General features: G+C 35.6%; 1 protein-coding gene across 3 annotated transcripts; it reads left to right on the top strand.

Moving 5' to 3' along the window:
• Nucleotides 1-625: 625 nt before the first annotated feature.
• LOC141439833 (organic cation transporter protein-like) lies at nt 626-27719 on the top strand. 3 transcript variants are annotated; one of them, XM_074104214.1, is made up of 7 exons: nt 628-908; nt 12325-12516; nt 14672-14885; nt 15385-15640; nt 16978-17598; nt 23072-23250; nt 24824-27719. In XM_074104214.1, the coding sequence occupies exons 2-7, from the start codon at nt 12356-12358 to the stop codon at nt 24992-24994; spliced, it is 1602 nt and encodes a 533-aa protein (XP_073960315.1). In that variant the 5' UTR covers nt 628-908; nt 12325-12355; the 3' UTR covers nt 24995-27719. The 3 variants fall into 3 exon arrangements, with proteins under 3 accessions (XP_073960317.1, XP_073960316.1, XP_073960315.1); XM_074104216.1 differs by lacking the exon at nt 24824-27719 and having other exon boundaries at nt 626-908; nt 23059-23222; XM_074104215.1 differs by lacking the exon at nt 24824-27719 and having other exon boundaries at nt 626-908; nt 23056-23222.

The raw sequence follows: 27719 nt of genomic DNA, 5'->3' as shown, positions 1-27719 counted from the left end.
ATATATTGTGCAAACTAAAAATATTTTTATATAGTGCAGTCAAGCACAAAATTATGAAACTTAAGTAATAACCAAGATTTCAAAATTTAATGTATACTTACGTATATTTGACTCTATGGTTGCATAATTATTCGTGCCCCCAATTGTACGTAATACTTAAATAACTAAGTAAGTTACCTACCTAAGCATTTTGTTTTGTTACTAAATGATTTTATTACAGTAGAGTTAATATTAATTGCTCTACTTTTCAGAAACTTACTTAGTGCTTATTTATATAACAATAAACAGCTGTTTATTGTGTCCATTACGATACGCATGACGCATTTCAATTATTAAAAAAGCAACACAACACCGTGTGAAACTTCAACGCATCAGCTTCCTAAATAAATAAAAAACCTCCAGTTTATCTCAAAAAATTACTCGCACATGTGGTGCATTCCTTTACCGTTCATCATGCAAAACTGTCATAATTAATATTCGCAATCCAAAGCTCTTTCGAACAGAGGAGCTACAATAGCAGTTGATTCGTAAGCAGTAGCGTACATCGTGCGCTTTATAACCTCAATTCGTTTGGAAAGCGGCGTGTACGCAGTCGCACGATGGCGTGATAAAATATGACATTTCACTGCGCGCTACATCGTGGTCGAGAGCCAATCCGGTGCGCTCATACGCGCAGAGACCGAACACCGGCCGGCCGTCTACCACGCGAATAACCCATTTAAAAAACTACGAACATTCGTAAATCGAACTCGTATCCTTACGAATATTGACTGAGAATCTATCAACCGTTAATAAGTGAGCACGTGTAAATAATTGTGGTTAGAAATTGAATTCTTCTTTGGACTGATATGAGTGATTCCATGAAATAGGTCATGGCATAAAATGATGAATTAGTGTTGCATTGTGCTGTAAGTATTGTTTGAATATAACTTTATTTTATAAGATTAACGTAGGTTTTAATTTTAGGTTATGTTTTAATATAGTCGTTTTAACGCTAGGTTAATTTCATCCTTAGACGGCGCTTAATAAAATTCAGTATTAGTGATTGAGTTGCGCTGTCGGAGCTCGGTCATGGACGCATATTTAAGTCCGTTTTGTAAGTCTTCTAAGTCAATTATAACTTTAATTCTTATACCTAGCAAATTATTATAAATATGCCTCACTTGCAATTTATTTTACGTTTATTAAATATAAAGTGCTCGAAAGTCAGTTTATGTTTTGATTTAAGTGTAATAACACTTGATGTTTATTTTAATGACTAATGTGTGAGTGAAACGACGAGTTAATTATAATTAACTTCATCTCGTTAGCCGGAGGTCGTTGAACTTAACTTTCTTCGCTAACTCGGCATTTTTGCGGATGTATACATCAAAGACTTATTTGACAATAGCTGTTATCTATTGTTAGAATGGTATCGTCGTAAATAACAATAGAACTTTGCGTCCCATGGGGTTGGGGTTACTGCAAATTTTGATAGTATAGGTACTTACAATTAGTTTAGTTATGTTCCAAATAAAGGGCATTTCAATGATGGTAGAGTCACCATCGTGACTGAAGTTTTAACAATTAAGTTGTTCACATTCGACCTTTGACCATAAGTAGCTCCTCTTTCATAACTTAGGTAGGTACAATGATTATGATAAGTTTAAAATGAGCGATAATTTATTTCAAATACAATGTGTTTCAGTAACTTCCTTCCTGAAGTAATGTTTGATTCTAAAAATAAAGAATAGTCTATTTTTTGTTACTTTAAGAGGCTGTTTCAACATCCATTTATTAGTGTTAACTGACGGTTAAATGTGATGACGTCTCCCTCTATTCGAACAAAACAAATAGAGACGACATCACATTAAACTGTCAGTTAACACTAATCAATGGATGGTGAAACAGCCCCTAATTCTTACAAAATTAAATATTACCTCGATAAAATTCGTCTCACTCCATACCAGCTCGTATGCCTTTGTTAATAAGCCTAATGGCACCTGAGGGTTCGATTCACGTGGGAAAACGAATAAGCAGGGCTACTACGAAACTCGAAACTCGAAGTTCGTATCGTACAGTCCCTCTCGCTCTCGTATTAAATAGTATAAGTATCAGAGGGACCGCACGACACGAACTTCGTAGTAGCCCTGCTGGCCCCATACTACGAAGTACAAAATTCGAAGTTCGTATCGTGCCATCCCGCTGACGCTTATATTATTAAATACGAAAGTAAGAGGGACGGTACTATACGAACTTCGATTTTCGAATCTCGTAACAGCCCCCGTATCCTTAGTAGGTCCTTTCATCGACTCGTGGACATAGGCTACTAACTTTAATCCGCGGCTTTAGCTGCGTAGAAAATTGACGACGGTAGGTAGTAACATTTTTATAACACAAAGTATCTTGGAATAACGCCATCTGTTGATTGAGAGTTAAACGACAAAACCGAGGTAGGGCAGAAGTACCGGTTTTGGCCACCATAAGTCCATTTTTGGCCAGTTGTCATTTTTAGTCATAGGTATAAAAAAGTTATAGTATTAAAATAATATGTTGAGTGAGTTTTCAAAATTTTATACTGAAACGAATAAAGGTTATAATGATTTATTACTATAAATTTATTTCAAAAGTATTTTTAAACAATAAATGGCCACAAACGGTACAGTTGCCACAAACGTCACTTATCCTATCCTACTTCCCCTTTTGGCCAGCGCCCTCTATTTTTGTTAAAAGTTAAACATGGTTATCCCGCGGGAACGCATTAACGATGTATCTTATATGTTAATTCAGATCTTTGTCGATCTGTACGCCAAGTTTCATAATTAGAAGATGGGATTCAAATTGCGTGGGGAAAAAAATCCACACTTTAAAAGATCCTTTGACCATAGCCAATTAAACTATAAATACTTTATTATGTCACAGATAATGATCGATGCTGTTTGCGTGCAAACCTTAGCTTTTTAATGATTGACATTGATTTGTTAGCTGGCTTAAGATACAGGAATATGGTATTTATCATCTATTTAAGGACATGTAACCAATAATATACAGGGCTTTAGTTTTAACACTTTTTTTCATGTGCAGAAATATTCCGGATTATTTTTTAAAGATTATAGAATTAATTTACTGAGGCATATTTAACGACCAAAACTAAAGAACAAACTTTCGAAGATATTAGGTAAGAGTATTTATTAGCGGCATTTGTTATGTTTTTATTGTAAAAATTAACACAGTTTTTAATAGTTTCGTTGCTTCGTTTAAAAGCGTGTGCAAATTTCACCGTGAAATCCGAATGTCAAGATAAATTGAGTAGGTATAGCAATATGAGAATGATTATATTAGGATCACATTGTACAAACAAATTTTAGAGACTCCTTAACTCAAAAAATCTTTTTAATTTAAGTTTAGAAGCTAAGGTTAATCAACTAATTATGCAATTTTTTATTGAAATAAACAGTTTAAAGTTTAAGTTTTAAGTTTATACAAATATCTCAGATAAAAAACGTACTTTTTAAATGCTAAAATGTCATCAACAAAGGTTGAAACCTGAAGGAAGAAAACAGAAACATTTAAAAATTCTACAGCAAATAAAGAGGAAGCCAATTACATCGGTAATATTGCCAAAATTTTGCTTGAGCAAGTCTCGGCTGCAATATTCAAATTGTACATACGTACGTACGTAGGAGTAGAAACCGCAGTCAATCTACTCGTATCTACGAGTATATAACTGTCCAACGTAGCCAATATTCAAACCAAAGTCTGTTATTATAGGTTGTCTGAATCGAAGCGTTTGAAGTTCTATTTTTACACTCAGGTTAATAAACTTGACAGCCTTGAAACAGTTTCGACGGTACTTTTATGTGAGGTTATTGTCATTAAGATAACTGTACCTATATTATAATTGCTAATAGCATCGGCAGACTTTAATGAAGTACTGATGAAACCCATTTTACTTCTGTAGCGATGATTACCAAGTAATTGAATAATGTTTTGAGATTATTATTATAATATCGTGGAGAATTAATGCAATAACTAAATTGTAGTGTGTATCTTTGATTAATACAAAATTGTTGTTACTTAGAGTTATTTATCTAGCCATCTAAAGCATCTTAGGTATAACAAAACAATTACTCTACTATACTTAAAACATTTTCTTTAACATATTGATGCCAAAATCTTTGCTCTGAATCAATTAAGAACGCAAACAATTAGTTTCTTGCGGCACCCTATGTGGATGTCATATTTGGAAGTCATAAATATCGAGGCATTAAAAATAGAAATATGAGTAACAATCCCTTTTGTTATTCAAATCTTATTAGCTCTACGTGTGATATTGACGACCGGTTTGACGGCACTGTTAAACAGTTGTTATGGAGAATTGATAATATACTTAGCCAAGCGAGACAAATCAAAAGGAAAATTCTAAACGAAATTTAAATACCTGCTTTTGTTGAATAGAAATGATAAATAACTTAACTTGAAGAAAATTCAAACTCATTTGAAGATGTTATCTCTAATACGCCTAGCCAAGAACAAAAAGACATATTCTGAGCTGATCGCCAACTTGTACTATTTGGAAAGGCACCGTGAGAAGAAGAAGAATATACGAATACATAAAATGGGTCAATTCAAGATGATTCTGACTTTGTATATAATTCCAGAATCAACCCAAACATATTAACAAACAAATTTACAATGACCTGTAACGTCAAAGTCATGATACTTGTTTTCCTGGCGTCAATCGAAGAAAAACAAAGATTGATCAAATCAAATTCGTGTTTAGTTGAGTAAACAATGAATTCTACGTTTTCTTTTACTCCTCTACCGTTCATCATCTTTTGCACGGTTCCATCTTTTCTAATTAATTTTTCTATATCTGGCTGTCAGTAGTCATCTACATTCATGTTTAAACTATGACCTACAATAACAGCATCATCATCAATTCTATTACAGATGTGTCAAACACTACTTTGGTTGATGCGTAAGAGATAACTTTTTAAATTCGCTTCAAATCACATAATTTATATAGCTTAGTAATCGAATTCCACTCAGCGGCAACAGAAGCGCTCTCTTATTCATTAATTTCCATCAGAAAAAATCATCACTATCATCATTCATCATCATCACAGCCTAAGTACGTCCCACTGCTGGGTACAGGTCTCCTCTCAGAATGAGAGGACTTGGGCCGTAGTTCCCAAGAAAAAATAATAACAAATTTTCAATGACAAATCGTTAGATGTAACCAATTCATATGGATCAATTTGAACGTGACGGCAAACCAGTTTTATTTCCTGAAACTAATCCGAATAAACTATGAAAATGCCTTGATAATGAAAATCTAAACGATTGGTCTTGCATTCCGGCGTATAAATATGCTTTTTAGTTCTGGCCAGTGGTTCCCATGCTTGGATTTAGTACAGATTAATTCGGCTTAAAACGAGTCGGTTTTTATTCGAATTTTAAAACTTTTTGCCGAATGAACCTTCGGATTTTCCTCTTGTTTACGAAGTTTTTCAATAGTTTTTTAGCTATATGATATTAAAAAAGAGTGAACAGATACAAACTGCGGAAGTAGAATATACCTACGATCCTACGATACGGTATACGATGACCATTGTTGTTTGAGTTTTTCCTCTCTTAGGGTATGCAAAAAATCGCGTGTTGAATTTGTGAAGATGACTCATATTAAACAAGCGTGTCGACCCAGACATGAATATGACGTCGAAATGATATTTAAAAGTGCCATCCGTCAGCTTATCTCTAATCTGAGGATGGTGCCATGTATATATTGTTTGATAACATTTGTACTTTTTACTAAGTTTGTATGTGTTTGTTTGTGTGTGTTTGTTTGTGTTTGTATGTTTGGCGAGTTGTCGTTCATTGTGGCGTTCTAAGGGGGAGGCCTTTGTCCAGCAGTGGACGTCTTCGGGCTGATGATGATGATGATGATGATGATGACTATATTTGTAAAGCTGATAGTCTTTGAGATAAAAAGTATCCATTAGTAATGGTGAATGTTAGACGACTCGTTTTTAGGCGACACACAAATTGGTCTCGGAAACTTAAAAATACGTTTAATGAATTACAGAAATAAAGGCACCAATGAACAAATTCCGTTATGCACTGCACATGCTTAAGATTTGTCACAAGACATGAAGGAAAATTTACTGGAATTACTCATAAAGGAAGCATTCGCGAAATAGTTGTTTAATTTGATAACAGCACACAAAGTTTCTTTGTCCTCGTTATTATAATTATAATAAGCAATTGGTGCTTAGATTCAACGATTAGTGTTATTACGATACACGTTTCAGATACCTAGTTAAATAGTAAGAAGAGGATTCATTTTAAAAGTTGCTTACTCTAGTTAGGTCATAATTTTTGAACATGTCCGTTCTAACCTTCATTTGTAACATCCAATGCACATTGTCAGTTTATTTTTAATGCCAATTGAGACTGCCAATTCGATATAGTATAATGATTTTTATAGTAAATATTAATACTTTTGAACTCTTGATATTAGGATCACGTTCTCGTCCGAATTTATTAAGCTCTGATTAACATACTAATAATAAGCTTCCGCATCGTCACAATGAGCGTCCCGAGTACAATGGCACACGAACGTATATTGTCCTTTAGATCACTTAGCGCTCTATTGCCAAGCTAATTCGTCAGACTTGTACCTGAACTAATAAATAAAGGTTCAGCATTTCAACTGCGTCACGTGATCTCTGTGGGTGTAAAATGCATATTTAGTTCTGTCGCAGATATAAAATATAAAGTAGTACCAGGCATAAGGGCACTCTTTGGTTGAATTAGTACATTGGCTCCCGAAGTTGCGGGTAATGCACCCTGAAAAGGGGTGATGCCATCTTTCGTGAGGGGTAACGAACAAAATGGAAGGATCACACTGCACTTATTTAAAGAGATAACGACAACTACCTACAATTTTCCGGGTTTAAAAGAATGAAAAGAAAGGAAGTGACAAAAGAAAGTGAAGAAAGAAATAATGGTGTACTTCTTCACAAGTACAACTTCAAAATTTGACTTCAAAGAACTATTTTCTACGCAGGCAAATTCTGGCGACTACTGTTTAAGTTATAGGTATTAGTATCGCTATTAGCTGGTTCAATATTGGGTACGGGGATGTATAGAATACTGAATGTTAATTATTGAAAAAAAAATGGTAATCTGACTAGAGAGCAAGACAAATTGTTAAAGAAAAGTTTTTTATCTATGAGGAAATCATTGTACCGATATTCTCCAGTATTTCAAGGGTCAAAAGTAGTTAATTAGTAACCACTGGCCTAACACGTGTTACCTTCCAAATGTCCAATGAATATGCGACAGTCTCTCACCTTATGACTCCCAAAGCAATTTAGATTCCACCATTAAATGATACAAATTAACTTATCACGACTGGCTTCTGTCTTCAACCATGATCAACAATACGAAGGTCATTTCATCATCGATGTAAATTTTACGAAATTTCGACAGTGTCATGCGACGGCAGTTGCTAGGTTGAACCTTTACTTGGAAAGCCGTGGTCACCTAGTAAATGACGATCTATCAAACAAAGGTTTTTCAATTACACTCTGGCCGCGGGACTCTGATATTGTCGCAGATGTTAAATGTACGACCAAAAAGTACGAAGAAAAGGTCCAAAATCACTTTTCATAGTACCATTGAGTGAAATTACCAGCAAACCCGATCGTAATGTAACTTCAGAACCGACTATCGCTCACATTTTGCCGAAATCACGTGATCAAATTTCAGCGTAATTACATCTGCAATACTGTTTTACGGTGCTGTTCCTACCGCTAGACTTTTAGAGTGTATCCAGTCTTGACTAGTTCATAAATTTACGATCTCCTAGAATATCGGGGGGAATCGGGGCACATGAAGCTGCGACGTGGGTACAGCTGGACTCTTCTTCGTCTACACAAATTATCCCCTGGCCACCGCTTCTCTGGCGCATGTGTCCAACGCAGATGAGAACTTCCTTTCTTTTGCCATTGAGCCTTCCCTGCACCATAAGTCGCTCTACAGAGTGCTCCCTACGTCAAATCACATGTCCGAAATAGCGGAGAATACGAGATCACACTATGATGATAGCTGGATAGTAAATGATTTGATCCAGTCAGCGCTGTGTCGCATTGATTCCAACTGGTTCCATTGTGTTTTAAGATAGTAGAACAGTCAAACCGTGGCGGAATCTCAGCGGTTTCGCTTTGATTTCGCGGTTGAGGAGTACAGGCACAGTATGTTATGTTTATCCGTCCACAATGAAATCAATCCCACAACCCGACACCGACCTTGGGCGACCACGGTATCTCGGAAGCGCGCTCCACTGCCCGCCAACAATGTCTCGAGTGATGACACTTTAAATGCTTGTTTTGATACGAATGTTCTGGCAACACTGAAGCACATCGGGCAAAAGGATTGAAATGAAATTATTACAAGCTTTTATTTAACTTCACGTGTATGTTACTTGTATGTGCAGTCGTGGAATTTGAATCGCGTATCAAGGAACAATTTTACGTTACGTTACGTGACGTTGCACTCGTACAGTACGCTAAGTTTGCATGCAAGACACTTATTATTTTCGTTTTCATTGTTTTTGTATATCGTTTAAATATACAAACTACAAATTCGGAACGATAATCGAGTTAAAATATACTACATAATCAACAAATAATAAAATTGGGCAAATATAAGGAAAAGTTTAAATCTTTCTTAATTTTCTCTGTCAGCGGCAATTAAAGTAGTTAGTTTGATGTTTAGAGATCCGTGGAACCCTCAGTGCACGAGTCTGCAAACCGATGACATACTCCTTCCACAATATTTTTATTGAAAATGCAATATAAATCTTGCCAATTGTATCAGAGCTTAATTCTAAAATGACGGCACAGCCTTGTAAATTGCACATAAGGCGCGATGTGGAGCAACCATTGGTCGAGATGACGTCACACTCACGACAGCACTATGTGTCTGCGTGCTGTCTAGTGTTACCAGCCGTCACAAATTACCCGGACTTGTAGGAAATTTTGGCAACCTGCCAGAGAACTAGAAACACTGAAGTGGTCAGGATTTTCAGAGCGTACGGCGTATTTTTAGTATTTTCTAGTTTTTTTTTTATATTGACGAGTTTTATATTATTTTTAAAATTTAATTTTGAACCGAACTAACTTTAGTTTGTATGTTGTGTACTAACAAATAAATGAATCCATGTTGTCTGATGAAATAAATTAGTATTATTATTTAGTTACAACAGGTCGACCCAATTGCTTTACAATAAAATACAATTACTCATTATTGGACACATAAAAAATACACTACAGTGCAATCTCTGCCAGACAACCGGTAGAAACGGAAGCATACAAAAAACAAATTAATTATTTTACTGGCAGATTGTTTTTTTTTGGTAAATTGTAGGTTAAATATCGTTTAATGTTTTAAACCGTAAAAAAATAATAGTAAACCCGGGGTCGACCTTACCACATCCAAGATTCCGACAAAATGTCAGGCAATTTACTGAAAATCTGATGAAATTATCGGGAAATATCTTCACTTATTCTGGTAGCCCAACGAAGTACCAATACACCAATACTCGAAAAATCATTAAATCACATAGTATTTTTACCGTATACCTTTACTTGCCCGAAATTCACTTGCCATACCAACGTTTGCCATAAAATATATAGAACCGTGCTGTTTACAGGATTTTTTTAAATGACATCTTATAGAATGTAGTAGGTTATGTTAATAGTTTACTATCAACTCTAAAGAAAATACTATTTCAGATATAAATTACTTTATGGCAAATTAAAATTATGGAAAACGATAGATTATTGCATATGAAATTCGGGCAAACGATAGAGAACCTATTTTTAAACGTGTTTACGATTGCTTAAAACTAAGTAAATCGACTTTGCTCATGCTAGCCCATTATGCTGACGCTTATACGAGTACTACATGCGTTGTCACTTACTCTTTGACATAGAAAGACATACAGATTTTCCGTTTAAAATTATCGCGTCGATTTTATGACGTTAAGCTGTCGCAATAATAAAAAAAATTGCATCATAAAAATGTATTCATATCATCATGTGGTGTGAATTCGAATCAGATAACTTCGGGTCCATATCGACTCGCATAATTCTTGAAAGTCATAATTTAATGTTTGGCATAATGGTTTATTTCACGAAAGCGCTGATCCGATTTAGACGAAATTTGGTATAGAGATAGTTTGAAATCCTAGAAAGGATAACGATAGGTTCCTACGGGAATGCGATACACAAATTCTTGCCAGATGAAAGCGCCAACAGCTGTTTGGTAAGGGGATAGTTTGCGACCATGTAAGAAGGACATAGTATAGTTATATCCCGGAAGATTTTTCCCGTGGGTGTGCGATAGACGAATTATTTCTAGATGAAGTCGCAGTCTATAAGTCATCATCATCATCATCATCATCAGCCGGAAGACGTCCACTGCTGGACAAAGGCCTCCCCCTTAGAACGCCATTATGAACGACAACTCGCCACTTGCATCCATCGGTTTCCCGCAACTCTCACGATGTCGTCAGTCCACCTGGTGGGAGGCCTGCCAATGCTTCGTCTTCCGGTTCGTGTCGCCACTCGAGGACTTTTCTCCCCCAACGGTTATCTACACTTCGAGCGATAAGGCCTGCCCATTGCCACTTCAATATGCATATCTGTCCAGCTATGTCAGTGACTTTTGTCAGTATCTTCGACGAATTTCCGTATTCCGGATTCTATCGCGCAAAAAAACTCCAAGCATAGCTCTCTCCATAGCTCGTTGCCTGACTCTGAGCCTTTCTAAAAGGCCAACAGGCAAGGACCATGTCTCAGCGCCATAAGTCATCACTGGCAACACACACTGGTCGAAGGCTCTGGTCTTCAGGCTATAAGTCATATTGTTCCTCAAATTAAACTTGTTTTTTGTAGTTTATCATGCTTCTGAAAAATATACGTCGCTTACATATGATTCGAACTCTACGTACCAGCAAGCGTTTTTAAGAATGAGATCATCAATACCTGAGTACTTTAGTCCTTAGACTTTACATCTGTATGAAATATAGCGAAGGATCAAATGGTCAATTAAGAAACCGACTGTTCGCTAATCGAGCATATCTCGAATTAACCCCTTCGACTTATTCAATTATCCACTTAAGAACTGAGAAGCCACAAGCCAGTGAATAGACCGCAACCAGTAGCTTTTCTCCCATTAAATAACCGCTTTGAAATGGTAATCAACCCTTTTGTCACATCACTATTATACTAACGATGTCACTCTTCTAAATCGGACAGTCTTGATACTTAGTGATCGTGGTCATAAGCCATGGGCATACCCATCATTGTGGTCGCTGCCTTCGCGATCCTTCTCCACTGGTCTCGCTTGGTGACCGCTTGGCGCCGCTTGGTGTCTGTCCGTCGGTTTGGTGAGCGACCACGTGGCATCGTGCCTTCAACGCTGCCCTGCCTTTTTTTTTAAATATTCTAGATATAGGTAACGTTATCTATGTTTGTTCTGGCGTCGTTTTAAAATCCATAAAAAAATCTGAAGAAATGGAAAACGTGTGTTCATAATCTGTTTCGAGAACAAAACATTTTTAATGTAAACGTATCTAAATATTTGTGCCACAGACGGCACACATCGTAGAAATCATTTGCGGTACAGTTTAAACTAATTTGCATAATTATTCTGAGGATATTGTAACACTTTTTTGTTCTTTAGCACAGAACAGAGTGACACCTAAAAACCGAGAAAAGCGAGTCGAATTCGCATGTACAATAAGTTTACTTCATTAAAATATTTTAATAAAGATACTTTTTTAATTGTGCCTTTTAAGGAGTCGCAGGGAAAAACCTCTAAAATTGTGCACTTCCTCTAAAAATTCACTTTCCACAAAATACATATTTTCCCGTTTAGGGCACTTTTTCTAAAAATGCACTTATGGCTTTTCAAGACTAAACTAGAAAGACTGTTAGTTTTTGGCGAGCTTATTGTCAAAAAAAGTGGGTCATAATTAGGCAACATTTGCAGATATCCATATTTTATGGACTACACACACACACACAAACATCACGCCTGTATTTCCAAATGGGGTAGGCAGAGCACACGAAACGTTACCGCTTCGAAACCACTTTTAGCAATTTTAGGTTTTAAGTTTGACAAAAACGGCACAATTATACAATACAACCATTAAATAATAGGGTACACAAATACTCAAATCCGTTAAAGATTGTAAATTTCATTCCCTTTTTTCAAGTTAAGTTTTTTCGACCCATGCCCTCGAATATGAATGTAGTTACTATTTTCCAGATCATTTGAAAACTCTTGGACAAAATCAAACATGGAGGTGCAGAAAGAAATCAACTTGGATTCCGTCTTGGAGAGCCTGGGCCCTTATGGACGATACAATATACTCAATTTTGTGTTACTACTCTTCCCGATTTTGCTGAGCGCGTTCTTCGAATGCGGATTCATTTTTGAAGCACAGCAGCAATTTTACAGGTGAGTTAGAAGCTTAAGTGGTTTTGTAATTTACTTGGTTTTGTAGGTTAAGTTGGCATAAGGCGGGGTTTCTGCTGCGAGAAAAGCGATCCCTTTAAATGTACCAGAGTCTATTTCGACGTTTTTCGGTATTTTAGTAATTATTTTTAATACAGATGCTTCGAGTTGAATTTTTATTAACCCGTGACACAAAAAGACGGGTATTATAAGTTTGAAAACACCAACCGCCGCACCGTCTGTCTGTGGCATCGTAGCTCTCAAACGAATGGAACAATTTTGATTCAGTTTTTTACGTGAAAACGAGTTTCTTTCCGGTGGTTCTTAGTTATGTTTGATAAAAGTCGGTTGACCCGTTAGTTAAATAGGTTAAGAAAACAAAAGACTGCCGAGTGAGAAAAATTTGACTAAACTTGTCTTTCTGTTGTGGTAAAAATTGTGAGTGAATTAGGCAGCTTACAGACGCCCGTTGTTTGCAACGGACAACGGAGCGTTTTTTTGCCGGACTTGCGGCGTTTTATGGCTTATAATGACACGGTGACTGTGTCCGGTGACTTAGCCATACAACACCGCAAGTCCGGCAAAATAACGGTCCGTTGTCCGGTTGTTTTTTTTCCGGACTCGCAGTGTTGTATGGCTTCGTTTTCCGATGAAAACAACAGACGTCTACAAGCGGCCTCCGGGTTTTTAATCCGCACGCACGCACCGCGCGGCGCGGCCATAATTTTATAACTACAAGGTATAAAGAAAAAATACTGTGACGTAAATTAATTTTTACTCATTCAAATACTATTTCTATAATAATAGCTTATAATGCAAGATTTGTGCACAAAATCAGTGTCATAAAATTTAAACACTAAAGTATCCACGGACGGGTTGAAGCATTTTGGTTTTAGTTAAAATGCTATCGTCGAACCGTCAAGTGGTTATAAAGTTTAAAAAACATTTTTGGGGTTTCTTAGTATGTAAATGTCTTATAACACGTAAGAAACACATAAATAAATACCTATTTGCTACGTGTTAATTGCAAACAATACACTGTGTGGGACTTAGTCGGTTTTTAATCGAAAATTCCACTGTTTGATTATCCTTAAACCTACGTGTTTATAATTTAAATGGTTGTTCTCAGAATGGAGTCGTTTGGTTAATATTTATGTCGTAATAGTAACTCCTTTGGCACTGCTATAGTGCATGGCCTTATATGGGTTGGCGCCTTCAAGCAAAGGCATGTAGGTCGATTGGAATGTTATTTTGTTACGTGACTGTGATTTTCTACACTGTGTTAATTTTATCCTACTAATATTATATTGTATATGAATATGCAAAAGTTTGTGAGTATGTGTGTCTGTTTGTTACTTCTTCAAGCTAAAACGGCTGGACGGATTTGGATGAAATTCGATTATGTAGGTTTATCTCGATATTTCCATGGGACAGGGATAATATCTCGAAATTCAAACTGGGTTTTAGAGCCATAAAATTAGGCATGGTTATTTTTAATACAACGCGTCAATGACACACAGGTATGAACACTAAAAACGACCACTCGTGCCTAAAAACGATAATAAGCCTTATCCGTCGCTATCTAATCATATCACATAAACATTAAAAGAGATAAGTGTGCATCAAAATCTCCAATTTGACCGATATTTTTTGACTGGTTTATTTACACACACGTGCACTGTTACTTTTAGCCATTTCATACAATACATACTTAATTATTTTTGCTTTCAGTACCAGCTTTTCTTTCTTCTTTCCATAGTTCAGCAAATCTCATATGTAAAATTTAAGGGCAATTTAAGGTCCTTCGAACTTTGAGATTGCTGGCTTGGCAGAAGCTAGAAACGCTTTTTCAATTACTGTTTTTAAATCTAAGTGTATAGGTATCGTTCAGGTTTGTATAAAAAAAATGCTTTATCCTTACTTCATTAGGCTTACGTTATTTACATAACGACGCCTGTGCCGAGCAGTGGGACGCTTATAGGCTGGGATGATGATGATGATGATGATTTACATAAAACTGACCCGTAATGGACCCCTATGTCACCTGACGAAAAGTGCAGATGAGGCCAAAAGTGTATCTCACTGGTCCAGTAACAGCCTTCACTCTAGCTATTTGAAGAGTCCTAGCTTGTATCATGCATCCTATTTTCCACCGCAGATGTGAAGTACCAGGCTGCGAGCAAAGGTTCAACGACACCTCCTGGATGACTTATGCCATCCCAATAGACCATGAGAAGAACAAATCAGAGTCCTGCAGACGCTACGCTCCTATTGGTGAAACGCTCGAGTGTTCTGCTGCAGAGTTCTCCAGCAACAAGACGATTGAGTGCGACAAATACGTCTATGAAATTGACAAGTCTCTTGTACAAGAGGTATGTACGAACGACTTTTCTTAACATTACATCCTACTATTACTAACCGGACGCAGATACCTAAAGTGGCTCTTGGTCTCCAACACCAGACTACGCCTGCTTTTCGATCTTGGGCCAGGTCTTGCCAGCCTTTGACCCCAAGATCCAAAAGGTCTCTCTGGACTTCGTCCCTAACCTCCAGACAAACAATATAGAGGCATGCACAAGGGAAGGATTATGGTTAGCAGCTAGCATTTGTACTAAAAAAAACAAATTCAAAAAGTTTAACGTTTTTTTTATATAAGTAGGTAGTACCAGCGCTTTTGGAATGACCATGATTGCCAAGAATAAAGCACCGCAAGAAACTAGGCAAAAGTTATTTAAGAAAATTGTTACATGACATCAGCAAAGCCGGGTTATAAAATTAACAGTAAATCATAATTATTTTAACCATCTTTACTACAGCGACTTTGGCAAAAACTTCAAGGGAGCTATCATATTTAATTGGTTTTTACTTCAGTTTGACCTAGGCTGCCAGGAGTGGAAGCGTGCCTTAGTTGGCACGATCCACAATTCTGGCATGTTTGCGGCCATGCTCTTCATGGGCGCCATCTCTGACCGTTACGGGAGGAAAATCGCCGTCGGTCTCGCCTCGATTGCTTCGTTCGTCTTCGGAATGCTTCGGGCCTTTTCGCCGAACTACACCATGTACGTCATCATGCACTTCTTTGAAGCTGGCTTTGGCGGTGGACTGTACCCTTCGGCCTATGTTTTGAGTGAGTATACTTTATTAACATTTTTATAGACCTGATGAGAGACGAGGATGGGAGCGCAGAAAAAGTGGAAGGAACGTGAAGTTATTTCATTTTGAATTCAAATACAAATTAATTTATTTCACTTGATTTCAGGTACAAAAAGATTACATAAATTGCATTGAGTTTCACTAAAATCTACCGGATAAGGCATGCGAAATTTAACAAAATAAAAACTTAAATCTAATAATAGTTTAGAAAATCCTGTACACTATCGTACAATTGCTTGTTGAGGCTCCGTTTCAAACAAAATTAAATTACACTTGATTTCAGGTACAAAAAGATTACTTAAATTGCATTGTAGGATAAGGCATGCGAAATTTAACAAAATAAAAACTTAAATATAATAATAGTTCAGAAAATCCTGTACACTATAAAAGCACTTTTCAACCAGTCACTTTTTTAACAATATCCTTAATCTACTGAATGTTTTGTCTTTTATTGTGTCAGGTAATTCATTAAAGATCTTTATAAACGTCATATCGTCGGGTGACAAGCAAAAAGTCACTGAGTACCAAATACCTACGTACAACAAAGCTGGTATCTCAGTATGAAATTACTAACTAGATAAGACTTTTTGAAGAGCAGTGAGAGAAATTTTAGTGAGTTTTGCTTGTCAGCCGGCGATATAGCTGTTTTTTGCTACAAGCGACCATTTTGCCATCGGTACATATAATTTGTTGCTATATTGAGATTGTAAAGGTTTTTATAAATTTCCTTAGCGTGACGAAACAGATGTGAATGCGGAATAAAAAAAAGATGTTGGGAAGGCCTCGTAGATGTGACTGCTCACTTAAAAGAAGATGTACGTTTTCGTAATTAAAAATAAACGGTTATTTAAAATGTCGTTCTAATGTAGCTACATGTGTAATGCTTTACCGCATTGCCGATATAAATATACCCATACACTGACATTATGTTCTAACGAGCAACGACATGTTTTGTTACAAATGGGGTAGGAGGGCGTGAGAGTCCCACCAGCCTCTTTCTTTTGTTTCGTGGTTTCCATAGAAAATGAGAAAAGTAAATACTCAGAAACGTTAACGTAACTGTTCGTAAAACGTTATTCAAACCGTAAATGTTTCATTGTACAATTTTTTCTACTGCGAAATAATTTCACATAATAAATTGTAACTAGTAACGTTACTCTTGAAAGAAACTTGAAAACGAACGATACTGCTAATTGAACTCATGCGAGCAAACGATAATAAAATACATTCAGTCTGTAAATAAATCTAATTATACTGTGACTGAGTAATCGCTGTACCATAAGCGCCTATTCAATTCAAATTTGTTCGCAGTTGTGGAGCTGGTTGGCCTTAAACAGCGGGTCATCGTCTCGGCTATGTGCAATATGGCGTTTGTCGTCGGAGTTGTCTTACTAGCCATCCTAGCCTGGTTCGTAGACAACTGGAGGACTTATGTTTTCATCCTGTACTCACCGGCTATCATCGTCGCGTTCTATGTATGGTTCATGAACGAGAGCGCCCGCTGGCTCCTCAGCAAAGGGCGGAGAGAAGAAGCAGTCAAAATACTGAAATCAGCAGCTAAAATCAACAGATTAGACCCTAGAAAACTAGAATTAGATAACCTTGGTGATCCACTTTTGAAGCCAGAGAATCAAACCGTGGATAAAATGTCGCAGTTCTCGAAAGCGATACGTTCGAGTATAATATGGAAGCGACTTTTGATCTGCTCGTTTTTGTGGATGACATGCTCGCTAGTGTATTACGGACTGTCGATCAACTCTGTGTCGTTGAGTTCTAATAAGTATTTGAGTTTTATGTTGGTGACGTTAGTGGAGATACCGGCGTATATTGTGGTGGCAATTGTGTTGGACAAATATGGGAGGAAGAAGACCTTAGTGGTGAATTATACGACGTGTGCCGTGACTAGCTTGCTGTTCGCTTTCTTGCCAAGATGTAAGTATAATTGTTTTTTTTTTTACTTTTTTAAAGTTGTAAATCGCGTTAAATTAATTGAAATCATACAATAGATCTTTATGATGACAACAATGAAAAAATGTTGACGCAAAATAGGACTTTTTAAATAAAAAATAAGTTCCGCGATTAAGATTACACGCTCGCTTGGCTTCGGCCTATCCTTTGTCGTGGGTAGTACATCCCATTCTGTACCATCTGAATTTAATGCTATTTGATTCAAATCTACCCTCAATATTACACAAGTTGCTCGATAATATCTTACTTACCTAAGCTTTCATGAGTAATTTGAAACTGTGAAACTATGCACGTTGCCATTTTTTTAGTTAAAAAGAAAACTTTAAGGGTTCCAAACATTTTCAAATTCAATTTCAACAGAGAAATTAACTTGACGGCGTTCCATAAATTCAACAATAAAATATGCACTATTTCTACGGCCCCATTTGTACAAAATAATTTGTTCCACAAATGTAATTCCATTCACGCCTGGCAACAATAGTTTTTACACACAAAAGGTGTGTGTCAATATTAAATAGGTACAACGTGTCAGTATTGCTACAAACATAATTGTGTTCACACAATGCTGGTGGACACGTGATCTCCAATTACCAATAATAAAGCGGTCATTAACAGAGGTGATTCAGATTACGATTTTACATTATGCAACAGAACTTATTTTTGTCATAGTTTCATGTATGACTAATAGGGTCTCCTGATAATTAGAGGGTAAATCTATCTACTTAGCTCACACACTGTGCTGTCACGCGTGTAAAAACATGGGAGTAAACATGTTTTTCTATCTGTGGAAAAAATGGCTCGAACACATAGGGAAATTGTGCCGTGTATAGTAACCGCTGTTTGCAAGATTTGACCCGCACATAATATAAAAACATTGCAAGTTAAATAATAATAATAAAAATAAAAGCTTGTAATCATATCCACCATCTTTGAGATAATAAACAAATATCATGGGACACTTGAGACCAATTAACGTAGTCTTAAAGTTAACAAAACTTGTTTTAAGGGCACTATGCAACGGATTAACATACCGCAGATAAATTACTTGATGTAATTTTGAAAAACCCACGTGATATTTTCTTGTTTAAATTTATAACCTAACCTAACCAACAAAAAGCTGGAAAACCCCCGACTTTTTCACTTCAAAGTACAATATCCTAAAAACGGCTGAACCGATTTTGATGAAACATGTCTAAGAACCATCGCTAGAAAATCTGCTTTCAATAAAAAAACGCATTCAAATCGGTCCACCCGTTTAAGAGCTACGGTGCCACAGACAGACAGACAGACACACAGACATACAGACACCCAGACACACATAGTGGTCAAACTAAAAACACCCCCTCTTTTTGCGTCGGGGGTTAAAAAAATAGGTTGTCTTATCCTTCTAAATTAAGTATCTGTTAGCTAGAAGTAGTTCTAACAATAACGTTAAATCGGCTTAATAATATTCATAAAGACGATAGTTTTTTATCACACTTTTTACAGAACACTAGCTTTTACCCGCGGCTTCGCTCGCGTAAACCATTAGATCTAGCAGGCTTTTTATTTCTTCATAAACAAAGTGTTACAGAGAAAAATATACAAAATAGAAGAATAATAACCATATTTTATCCTTGTCAAAATTGAATTACGATTCCAATTTGATTTGGGGATTTCTGTTTCAAGTTTAAATTTGCAAAAACACCTTAGATTATTTTTCACGTTGTTTTCCTGTTAGTTTTTTTGGTCTACATCAATAAGGATAACAGTCACTTTTTAAAAGGTTTTATTATCATTAAGCCAAGTTTAGACTTGCAAGAAAAATCGTGGAAGTTGCATTATATTGCTGGGCCGTAAAGCCAACGAGTTTGTAGTGGTCAGTCGAGCCCCGCAATGTAATGCAACTTGCACGATTTTTATTGCAAGTCTAAACTTAGCTTTAGATTAAAACTTGATTTAGACTTTATGAGCAAGGTGCGTGCTGCATCCGAATGCAAATGCGCTGACGTTCGTGATTGCATTCGCCATCTCTTTCTACCCTCGTCTTATCCCGTGCGACAGAAAGAAGCAGCGAAAACGATTAGGATACCAAGTGTGTTAGACATTAAGGTTCAGTTCAGAACTCAATTTAAATTAAGCAATAAGCAGAAAGAATTTTAATAGTACGGTATTTGACCACTCCTGAATTTGCCATGTCTGATATATATTTATTATGAAACTATAGATATACAAATGCACTGGCTTAACGAAGAGAAAACTTAAATCGGTGGAAAATTGGATTTATTGGGATTTTTCTATGTACCAAATAATCTACACTTATACCTTTATACCTGTCTCTTTTCTTCACTCTCTTCACTTCGGTAATTTAAAAAAAAATAGTTTTGAGCCTATTTTAACCGACTTAAAAAAAAGAAGTTGTGAATACGAATGCATTCTGATACAGAGCGCGAGCCTCAAGTTAACTTGGGTGGTTAAATTAATGAATGATTGTTTTTTTTGGAGTCTTTTTGTATTTTTATTTCAACTCGATAAATTAATTCATTCCGAAAATATCATAAGAGACAAACTTAGTGAAAAATTTAAATTATCTCGCAACTGGCCTATGTCCAACAGTGGCCGTCCTATGGCTGATATGATGGTGATGATTACCGGCATACAACAGCAAAGAGGCCTTGGTGAGGATGGAACATTGTATATGTTAAAATCTCGTTTATATTTACGACCTAACAAATCATTTTGAAATAAAACATAATTTAAACTTTACATAAGTATATACGTCATTTTAACCTTTACCATTATATAGTGAGGCATTTAACTATGGCCATGAGTATTGTATGTTTTATACCGTGACTTAACTATGATTAGCTTATCCAAATTGCCAATAAATAAAATTTACTACAGAATAAAAATCCACATAGTCGTATTTGTAACTTTTTCACTGAAAAACCGATTTTCGATCATGATGATCATGTGTATCTGCTTCTTTAATCTTTAAAGACGTTTAAATCTTTAAAAACTGAAATATACATATGAATTAAAAGAATTTCTTTGCTCACCCGCGACCTTATGATAGCTAAGTTTATGCAAAATATGCTTGTTCATGCAGTGTTTCCACTCACACTGTAAGAACACACACAAAATACACAAACCCACCTATCACCACCACCACACTACACTGACGCGTTTCGAACTCGACCAGAGCTCATCTTCAGAGCAACACAACCGTACACCGTGCCGTGTTAGACTACACCCTAACGCCCAACGCAACGCTAAGAAAGCCTAAACCTACGTAGCGCCTGATTCAATCAATTATTTGAAATATACATGTTTATTCCTACAAGGCCGGCAACCGACCAGCAGTCGTAATAGTGCTGTAAGTGGCAATGGGCGGCGGCGATCACTACCATCAGGGGAACTACATGCTTGTTTGTCGTAATTAGATTAGTACAAAGAAAAAATAAATAAGGATGAATTAGATACATGCTAAATTCACACGAACTAGAAAATCTGGAAATTAAGTACGGATATGGTAGCTTGGATTACATAGATAAAGTCATCAAAAATTAGACAGCAAAAAAGTTGTAATCAAGATGAACGTATGTAAAAACATACCTACTAGTTGATAAGACTACAGTCAAGGGCATAGATATCGACACGGCCAAAGTTACAACAATATGTATACCTACACGACCTTAATATTAAGTACATAAAGACGTGTATACATATTTTTGTAACCTTAGCCGTGTCGATATCTTTGTACTTGACTGTACCTAAAATAATTTTAAGTTAAAAAAAACCCTTGATCAGGTAAGGTAAACGTATGTACGAGTGCACGTCACTGTGCCAAAAGTTGCCATTTTTAATGTTACCTATGGTATTAGCAATAGAGATGACAGCAAGGTGTCATCTATTGGGCATTAGCATGTCAAGCACTGGGACATTTACCTTACTGGTTCAATTTTTGAAACTTAATTTTAGCATCATTTCGATGGGTATTTTTTAAATATTTTAAAGTAAGTATGTGATTATTAGTAAATTTGGATAAGATCAGCTTATAGGTACTTTAATTATTTTTAAACCGCTGATGTGACGTAAACAAATAATTTTGAAAAATTCTCCCTGCTATAAAACAGACAGATTAACTGCGTTGACGTTGATTATGATTACTAGCAGATGTAGATAAAAGCAATTAGCCTATATTTACATTGTGTACCTACACGGGTTGAAGTTGTATTTAGCTTATCGAGAGTAAAGATCAAAATATTGTTTCCCGTGCTTATTATATGTTACCTAATCGTTATTATAAACATGTTATGTTTACTTTTTGTCTAGTGTGAGAGTATCAGTAGAGTACAAAGCTATATTTATATATTTTTACCTTATAGGTACAAAAATGTGAATATTTATTTGTACTTGACTTTGTAACGACTTTATGTTTGAATCCTTAAAAAACTTCAAATGTAAATGGAATTAAAATAGGGCAATCTTTTTGCAAATCGTCCAATGAATCGATAAACATACTTATAAGTAGGTACATTCGGGAAAAAAATCCAAGTCATCTTATTATTCCTAATGAGATTTCAAACTTCGCTAACCTAATCTGTCTGTTAACAATGTCACGAAATAAGTGCTAAAATATCTAACAGTGAACACAGTCATAAAGTAGGTATATTCTACAATCTGCTAACATTTATGTATGTGTGTGTATCTGTCACTAATGTACGAGTAGAATAAAGAATCCTATTTAGCGATGTATAGTAGTGTGTCCGTCTTTTGCTACCATCTTGCTTGCTCATCCTGCCGTGAAGCAGCAGTGCTTGCACTGTTGTGTTTCGGCGTGGAGAGTAAGACAGCCGGTGAAATTACTGGCACGTGAGGTATCCCATCTTAGGCCTCTAGGTTGTTTATGGGCGGTGGTGATCTCTTACCATCAGGAGACCCATTTGCTCGTTTGCCATCCAGTCAAATAAAAAAAAAAATCTTAATACACATAGCCTCACAGAAGGCGCAAACAGCATAAACTATATTTCATAGCAAATTCGTTGTGCAGTGGGCTGGTGGCCGTCAACACTATAAATGACATTTGCTTTGACGTGGCAGCACAGTGACATCTATTGCATTAGTTGTCAAACACTAGGACATTACCTTAATTATATCAATGGATTAGTCGTTGACAATGCTATCTCCTATTGAAAAATAAATTTTCGACGACGACCGTCAAAGTCAAAATATGTTTATTCTATTTTTGCCATAACATGAACTATGAATGTCAAAAAATACAGAGCTCTGGTTTGATAAAACCTTTGTTGAGAAGAATCTGGCAAAAACTGAATGTTATATAATATTTTTTTATATCACAAGCATCCATCTATTGTTTACCACCATCTTAATACACATAGCCTGACAGTAGGCGCAAACCGCATAAACTATATTTCATAGCAGATTCGTTGTACAGCGGACTGGTGGTCTACGGGGCTGTATCTCGTCGGCAAGTGGAGTGTCACGCTGGCGTATAGCTCCGTCTACATCTACGTGTCGGAAGTGTTCCCGACGAATATGAGGCAGACACTGATCAGTGTGTGCTCCACTGCGGGGAGGATCGGCTCGCTGATCGCGCCACTGACGCCTTTACTGGTAAGATGTGTTGATGTCTCGTTTGTCTGCTATTAAATAAAAAAAACCGGCCATGAGCGTGTCGGACACGCCCATGATAGGGTAACGTAGCCATTACGAAAAAAATCAAGTATGTGCGTTATAACACAATTAAAACACTTACTACAGTCTTAAAATCTATTACCAGAAAAAGCGTATCTTCACGGCACTAACTTCGTCTTTTTGTTAAGAAGCGCAGTTTGTCGGCAATAACTCAAAAACGGTAATCCGTTCATGTTAATACCAATTTTCGTTGAAAGTATTTATTAAGCGTTACCTTTCCATATTTTTTGCATATTTTTTGGACAAACGGTTTACAAGATAGAGGGCGGGACACAATTTTTGCTACTTTGGGAGCGATTATTTCCGGAAATCTTCACTTAATCAAAGAAAGTTTTTGAGAAACCTTATTAACTTTTCAAAAGAGCTGTCGAACTATGTGCCACACGTTGATGCGAGTTAAAAAAAAACAATTTCTGTTACGTGTATGGAGTGCCCCCCTATAAATATTTATTATTGTAATTTAACTACAAAATTAAATAGCGGCTTTGACAAGACATCTGTACTCCAAATTTCATTGATATAATCTTGTAGTTTTCGAGTAAAATGCTTGCGACATACGGACGGACAGACAGACAGTCAGACGGACTTGACGAAACTATAAGGGTTTCGTTTTGCCATTTTGGCTCCGGAACCCTAAAAACAGTGTTTAACATGCAGACTAACTTGGTTGCAACCCCCTAAATAAAACCGTTCGTTATTCCTTATTTTCTTGTCTTAAGATACATTAATTATACAGCATTATGGTTGACCAGGATATGAACCTGGTTATGGGAAGCAATCGATTTTTTGTGCACAACAGCTGTTTTCCTCTTATTGTGTACATTAATTAATCATAAACATGATTTTCTTGTTTACCTATTCGTACTTGAGCCAGGCTCTAATTAGTCATAATTTTTAATTATGCTGTCAAAAAATTCAAACATTGCATAAACGTCTACCAGTCCAACCTTTTCGACGAAAACATGAATCATGAAATAAAAATGACGATCTCGTGTTAATTATGTCCAAGCACGTAATTTCCCTAAGGTGTCATTACATTTGCCCCCTAGGGGTTCTGTTAAACATTAGCTTACCATGAAGCTTGCCTATGTCAATAACTTAATGTGCAAGTATCCCTAGAGATGTCATTGTTACAAGAGGTCTCGTTTGTTGTCATTAGAACAAGGTTTTTTACTCTTTTTTTATTTTTTCATCGATCAAAATAGGGTATCTACGCGCTGCTACAAGAAAAAACTCATTACCCTGAGAACTTTATTTTCTTTCTTTAATAGTTGAAGGCAAAACCGTTTATAATGACATCTAAGGGCTAGCCATATTTGGTCGCCGATATAACCAATGTTATTTTGGTTTGATCGTGATACTTTTTCTTGGTCGTTACATCTGATGTCTTTACAACTGTCACTATGAACAGTTTTGACTGTAATTTTATTCCGCCTAGTTTACCGTACATTTAATTGAATTTGTGTCCAATTTTATTTTCCTTTTTTTCCAGTCGTTGTACCACAAATGCATGCCGACGGTGATATTTGGCGCAATGTGCATAGTCTCTAGCCTGCTGGTCCTCATGCTGCCAGAGACGAGGAATGTGCGCCTACCTGACACAATTGAGGAAGCAGAAGCACTCTCTGGAACAAAGAGAAAAAGTGATATCACTAATTCTTAGTAGATAAATTGACATGTGGGAGCTTTGTCTGTGTCTGTAAATTGTGAACAGATTAAGGCATCATACAGGCACGTACACCTTTTATCTTAGTTGGAAAGTAAAAAAATAGTGTAAGCGCCAGTCATGGTGCTTGTGACACACTTAGTAAAAAATTCAACGGCATAGCACAAAAATAATCGAATAGTAAAGATGTTTCAAATCTAAGGTAAAGGTCAAATTTTTCCAAAGTTTGAGCTACTTGTATTGAAACATACTGATTTTTTACTTAGTTTTGTGAAATATTTGTTCGTTTTGCAGAAGTATTGAATTTTTAGACACGAATCCTTTGACTTCAAAAAATATCTGCTATTTTTTATCTTTTATACTTACCAGTTCACGTCGATCGATTTTGATCTAAAATAAAAAAGTCTCTTAATTTGCAGTGACTTTTAGCGTTGGTATTGAAAAGGTTCTCTATTCATCTGTAAAAATAGTAGTTCTTCTTTAACCGGGCTTCGAATGTTCAATCATCCACTTTACGAGTACGGTACAAAAGAAAGGACTATTCAGCCAATTTGTATGAATAGGGCATTACAGTAAAAGTTTTCCTCCAATCGTAAACCGTAAATAGGCATTGAGAAGTTTTTTATAGCTTCATCACTTCACTTGGCTGAATCTTCACAATACGCTATTGAACATACATTGTACGGTGTCTTGTTTTCTAACATTGTTGCTTAAGTAGCTGTCATAATAGATGGCTTAGAAATTTCCAAATGCTGTACCTTGCGTACCTACAAATGTTGTTTCTTAAAAAACAACTTTTCAGCCTTAAAATAAAAAGAATATTCGTGTCACTTAAGCTTCTTTTGTAGAAACTGATTGACGTCGCATAATACGTGATAATGATTATACTTAATTTTCCATATTAAATGATAAAATTTTCCGTGAATTAAGTTATGCCAAATTCAACTTTGTTTATCAACTGCTATAAAAATGTTTAAACTTTGGTAGATAGGATACTTAATTTTACTTAGTATTTTATACCTTCAGGTATAGAGGTATATTTACATAGTATTGATATTTAAGTTGAAGTAGACATTTTGTTACACTGATGGTTACGTCCTTGTAACTATTTCGAAAAATACCAAATGTAATATTGGATACCCAATTACTTAAGGTAGCATACTTAGTTATTGGCTATTTTTGTTACCGAAGTACTTAAATTATATTCGGATGGGAATGCATCTTTTAAATTTTATCGGAGCTAAAATGGATGTAGGTAAGTATATTATATTTATAATTATAACATACATCCCAAAATTTTATTATGATTTGCTGAAAACTCTTAAATTTTAAAGTTTATTTGATTCAATTATTACTAAGTGTAACGTGACTTGAGAATAACTCGATTACTTATGCTCTATTATATTTTTAAATACACGTACTTATTTATTGCACTGACACTTAATTTACCAGTTTATTTTAGTGTTTGAGTCACTTTTGCCTACTTATTTATGCACTTTCTCTTGTATTAATATAGGCACAATGAGGGCAACAAAACATAACAAAAAAAGGGAAAACAAAAATACTGTTAGTATTGGTGCTTACAATGTTTTGAGTAAGTACGCTCTATTCTACCGCATTTTTTTGAAAATTATTTATAGTTTGTACTCGCACAGTTATTAAATTACTATTTATTACCAATTTTGATACCTGACGCTTAGCATAAATATAATTTTAAACAAAAAAAAAACAAAATAACGTAACCTTGAAGTTGTTTTGTAAAATCAAGAGCATTTTCATTTTCCTTTATCGTATTTTTTATGATAGAACTCAAAAAATATTATTTATAATAATCATATTATCTTACTTTTACCTGTGTCAATCAACAAACAGTAATGATCAAAAACGTTAAAACAGCTGAAAAAAAATACTATTCAATCAGACATATTATGTTCAAACATTTGACTAGGTACAGGTATAATATTATTACATTTCAAGTTAAATCAAATAATTCAACATGTTACGTGGTTAATCTTCGATTTGAAAACAGTTAAAAGATTTGCACTTCATGTACATTGTTTACGTAAATTTACATATTGGTTATATCTGTGTAATTTAAGACCAAGCCTTCATTGTGACCTAAATACTTACTTAAACTATAACATCGCAATGCGATTGTCAGTATTTTAGTTTTGTAAACTTCTTACATGTTTTTGTGTAGAATTAGCAATAAGATTTTAAAGGGACCAATGAAACTTTTAAGAAAGAATTTGTTTGCATTTTCGATCAGAAACTGAACAGGAACATAATATGGAAGTTTGGGGTAATTTGTAAAATGAGGTAAATCCATAACAACACAACCCTATCAAACCATAGATGGAACTGATTAAATCTTTAACACTACAGTTATTAAATAAATCAATAAATAAAAAATAATGGTAATAAACGTGCTGAATGTTTTTAATTTTGTGTAATAATTAATGTGTATGTTTTGGTTAAGTTATACCATATCTCAGTCTCTGCCTGCAATAATATTTTATTTTATTTTAAGATTCGTAATTTTTATAATTTTATGGAACTGAGTAGCTTAGTTTAATCAATTTACCCCAGCATTGTATATCGTGTTATTTACTCCATGTTCAGAGCTACCCTGAAGCTTCTTCCTTATTCTCTATTAGTTATGCAGTACAAACCAACGCATTATGGAAACTCACAATTTTTACAATAAACTTTTATAAATAAG

This window comes from Choristoneura fumiferana, chromosome 21 (assembly GCF_025370935.1).
Source record: "Choristoneura fumiferana chromosome 21, NRCan_CFum_1, whole genome shotgun sequence".
Taxonomy (NCBI): domain Eukaryota; kingdom Metazoa; phylum Arthropoda; class Insecta; order Lepidoptera; family Tortricidae; genus Choristoneura; species Choristoneura fumiferana.
This window is presented reverse-complemented; position numbering and strand designations above follow the sequence as displayed.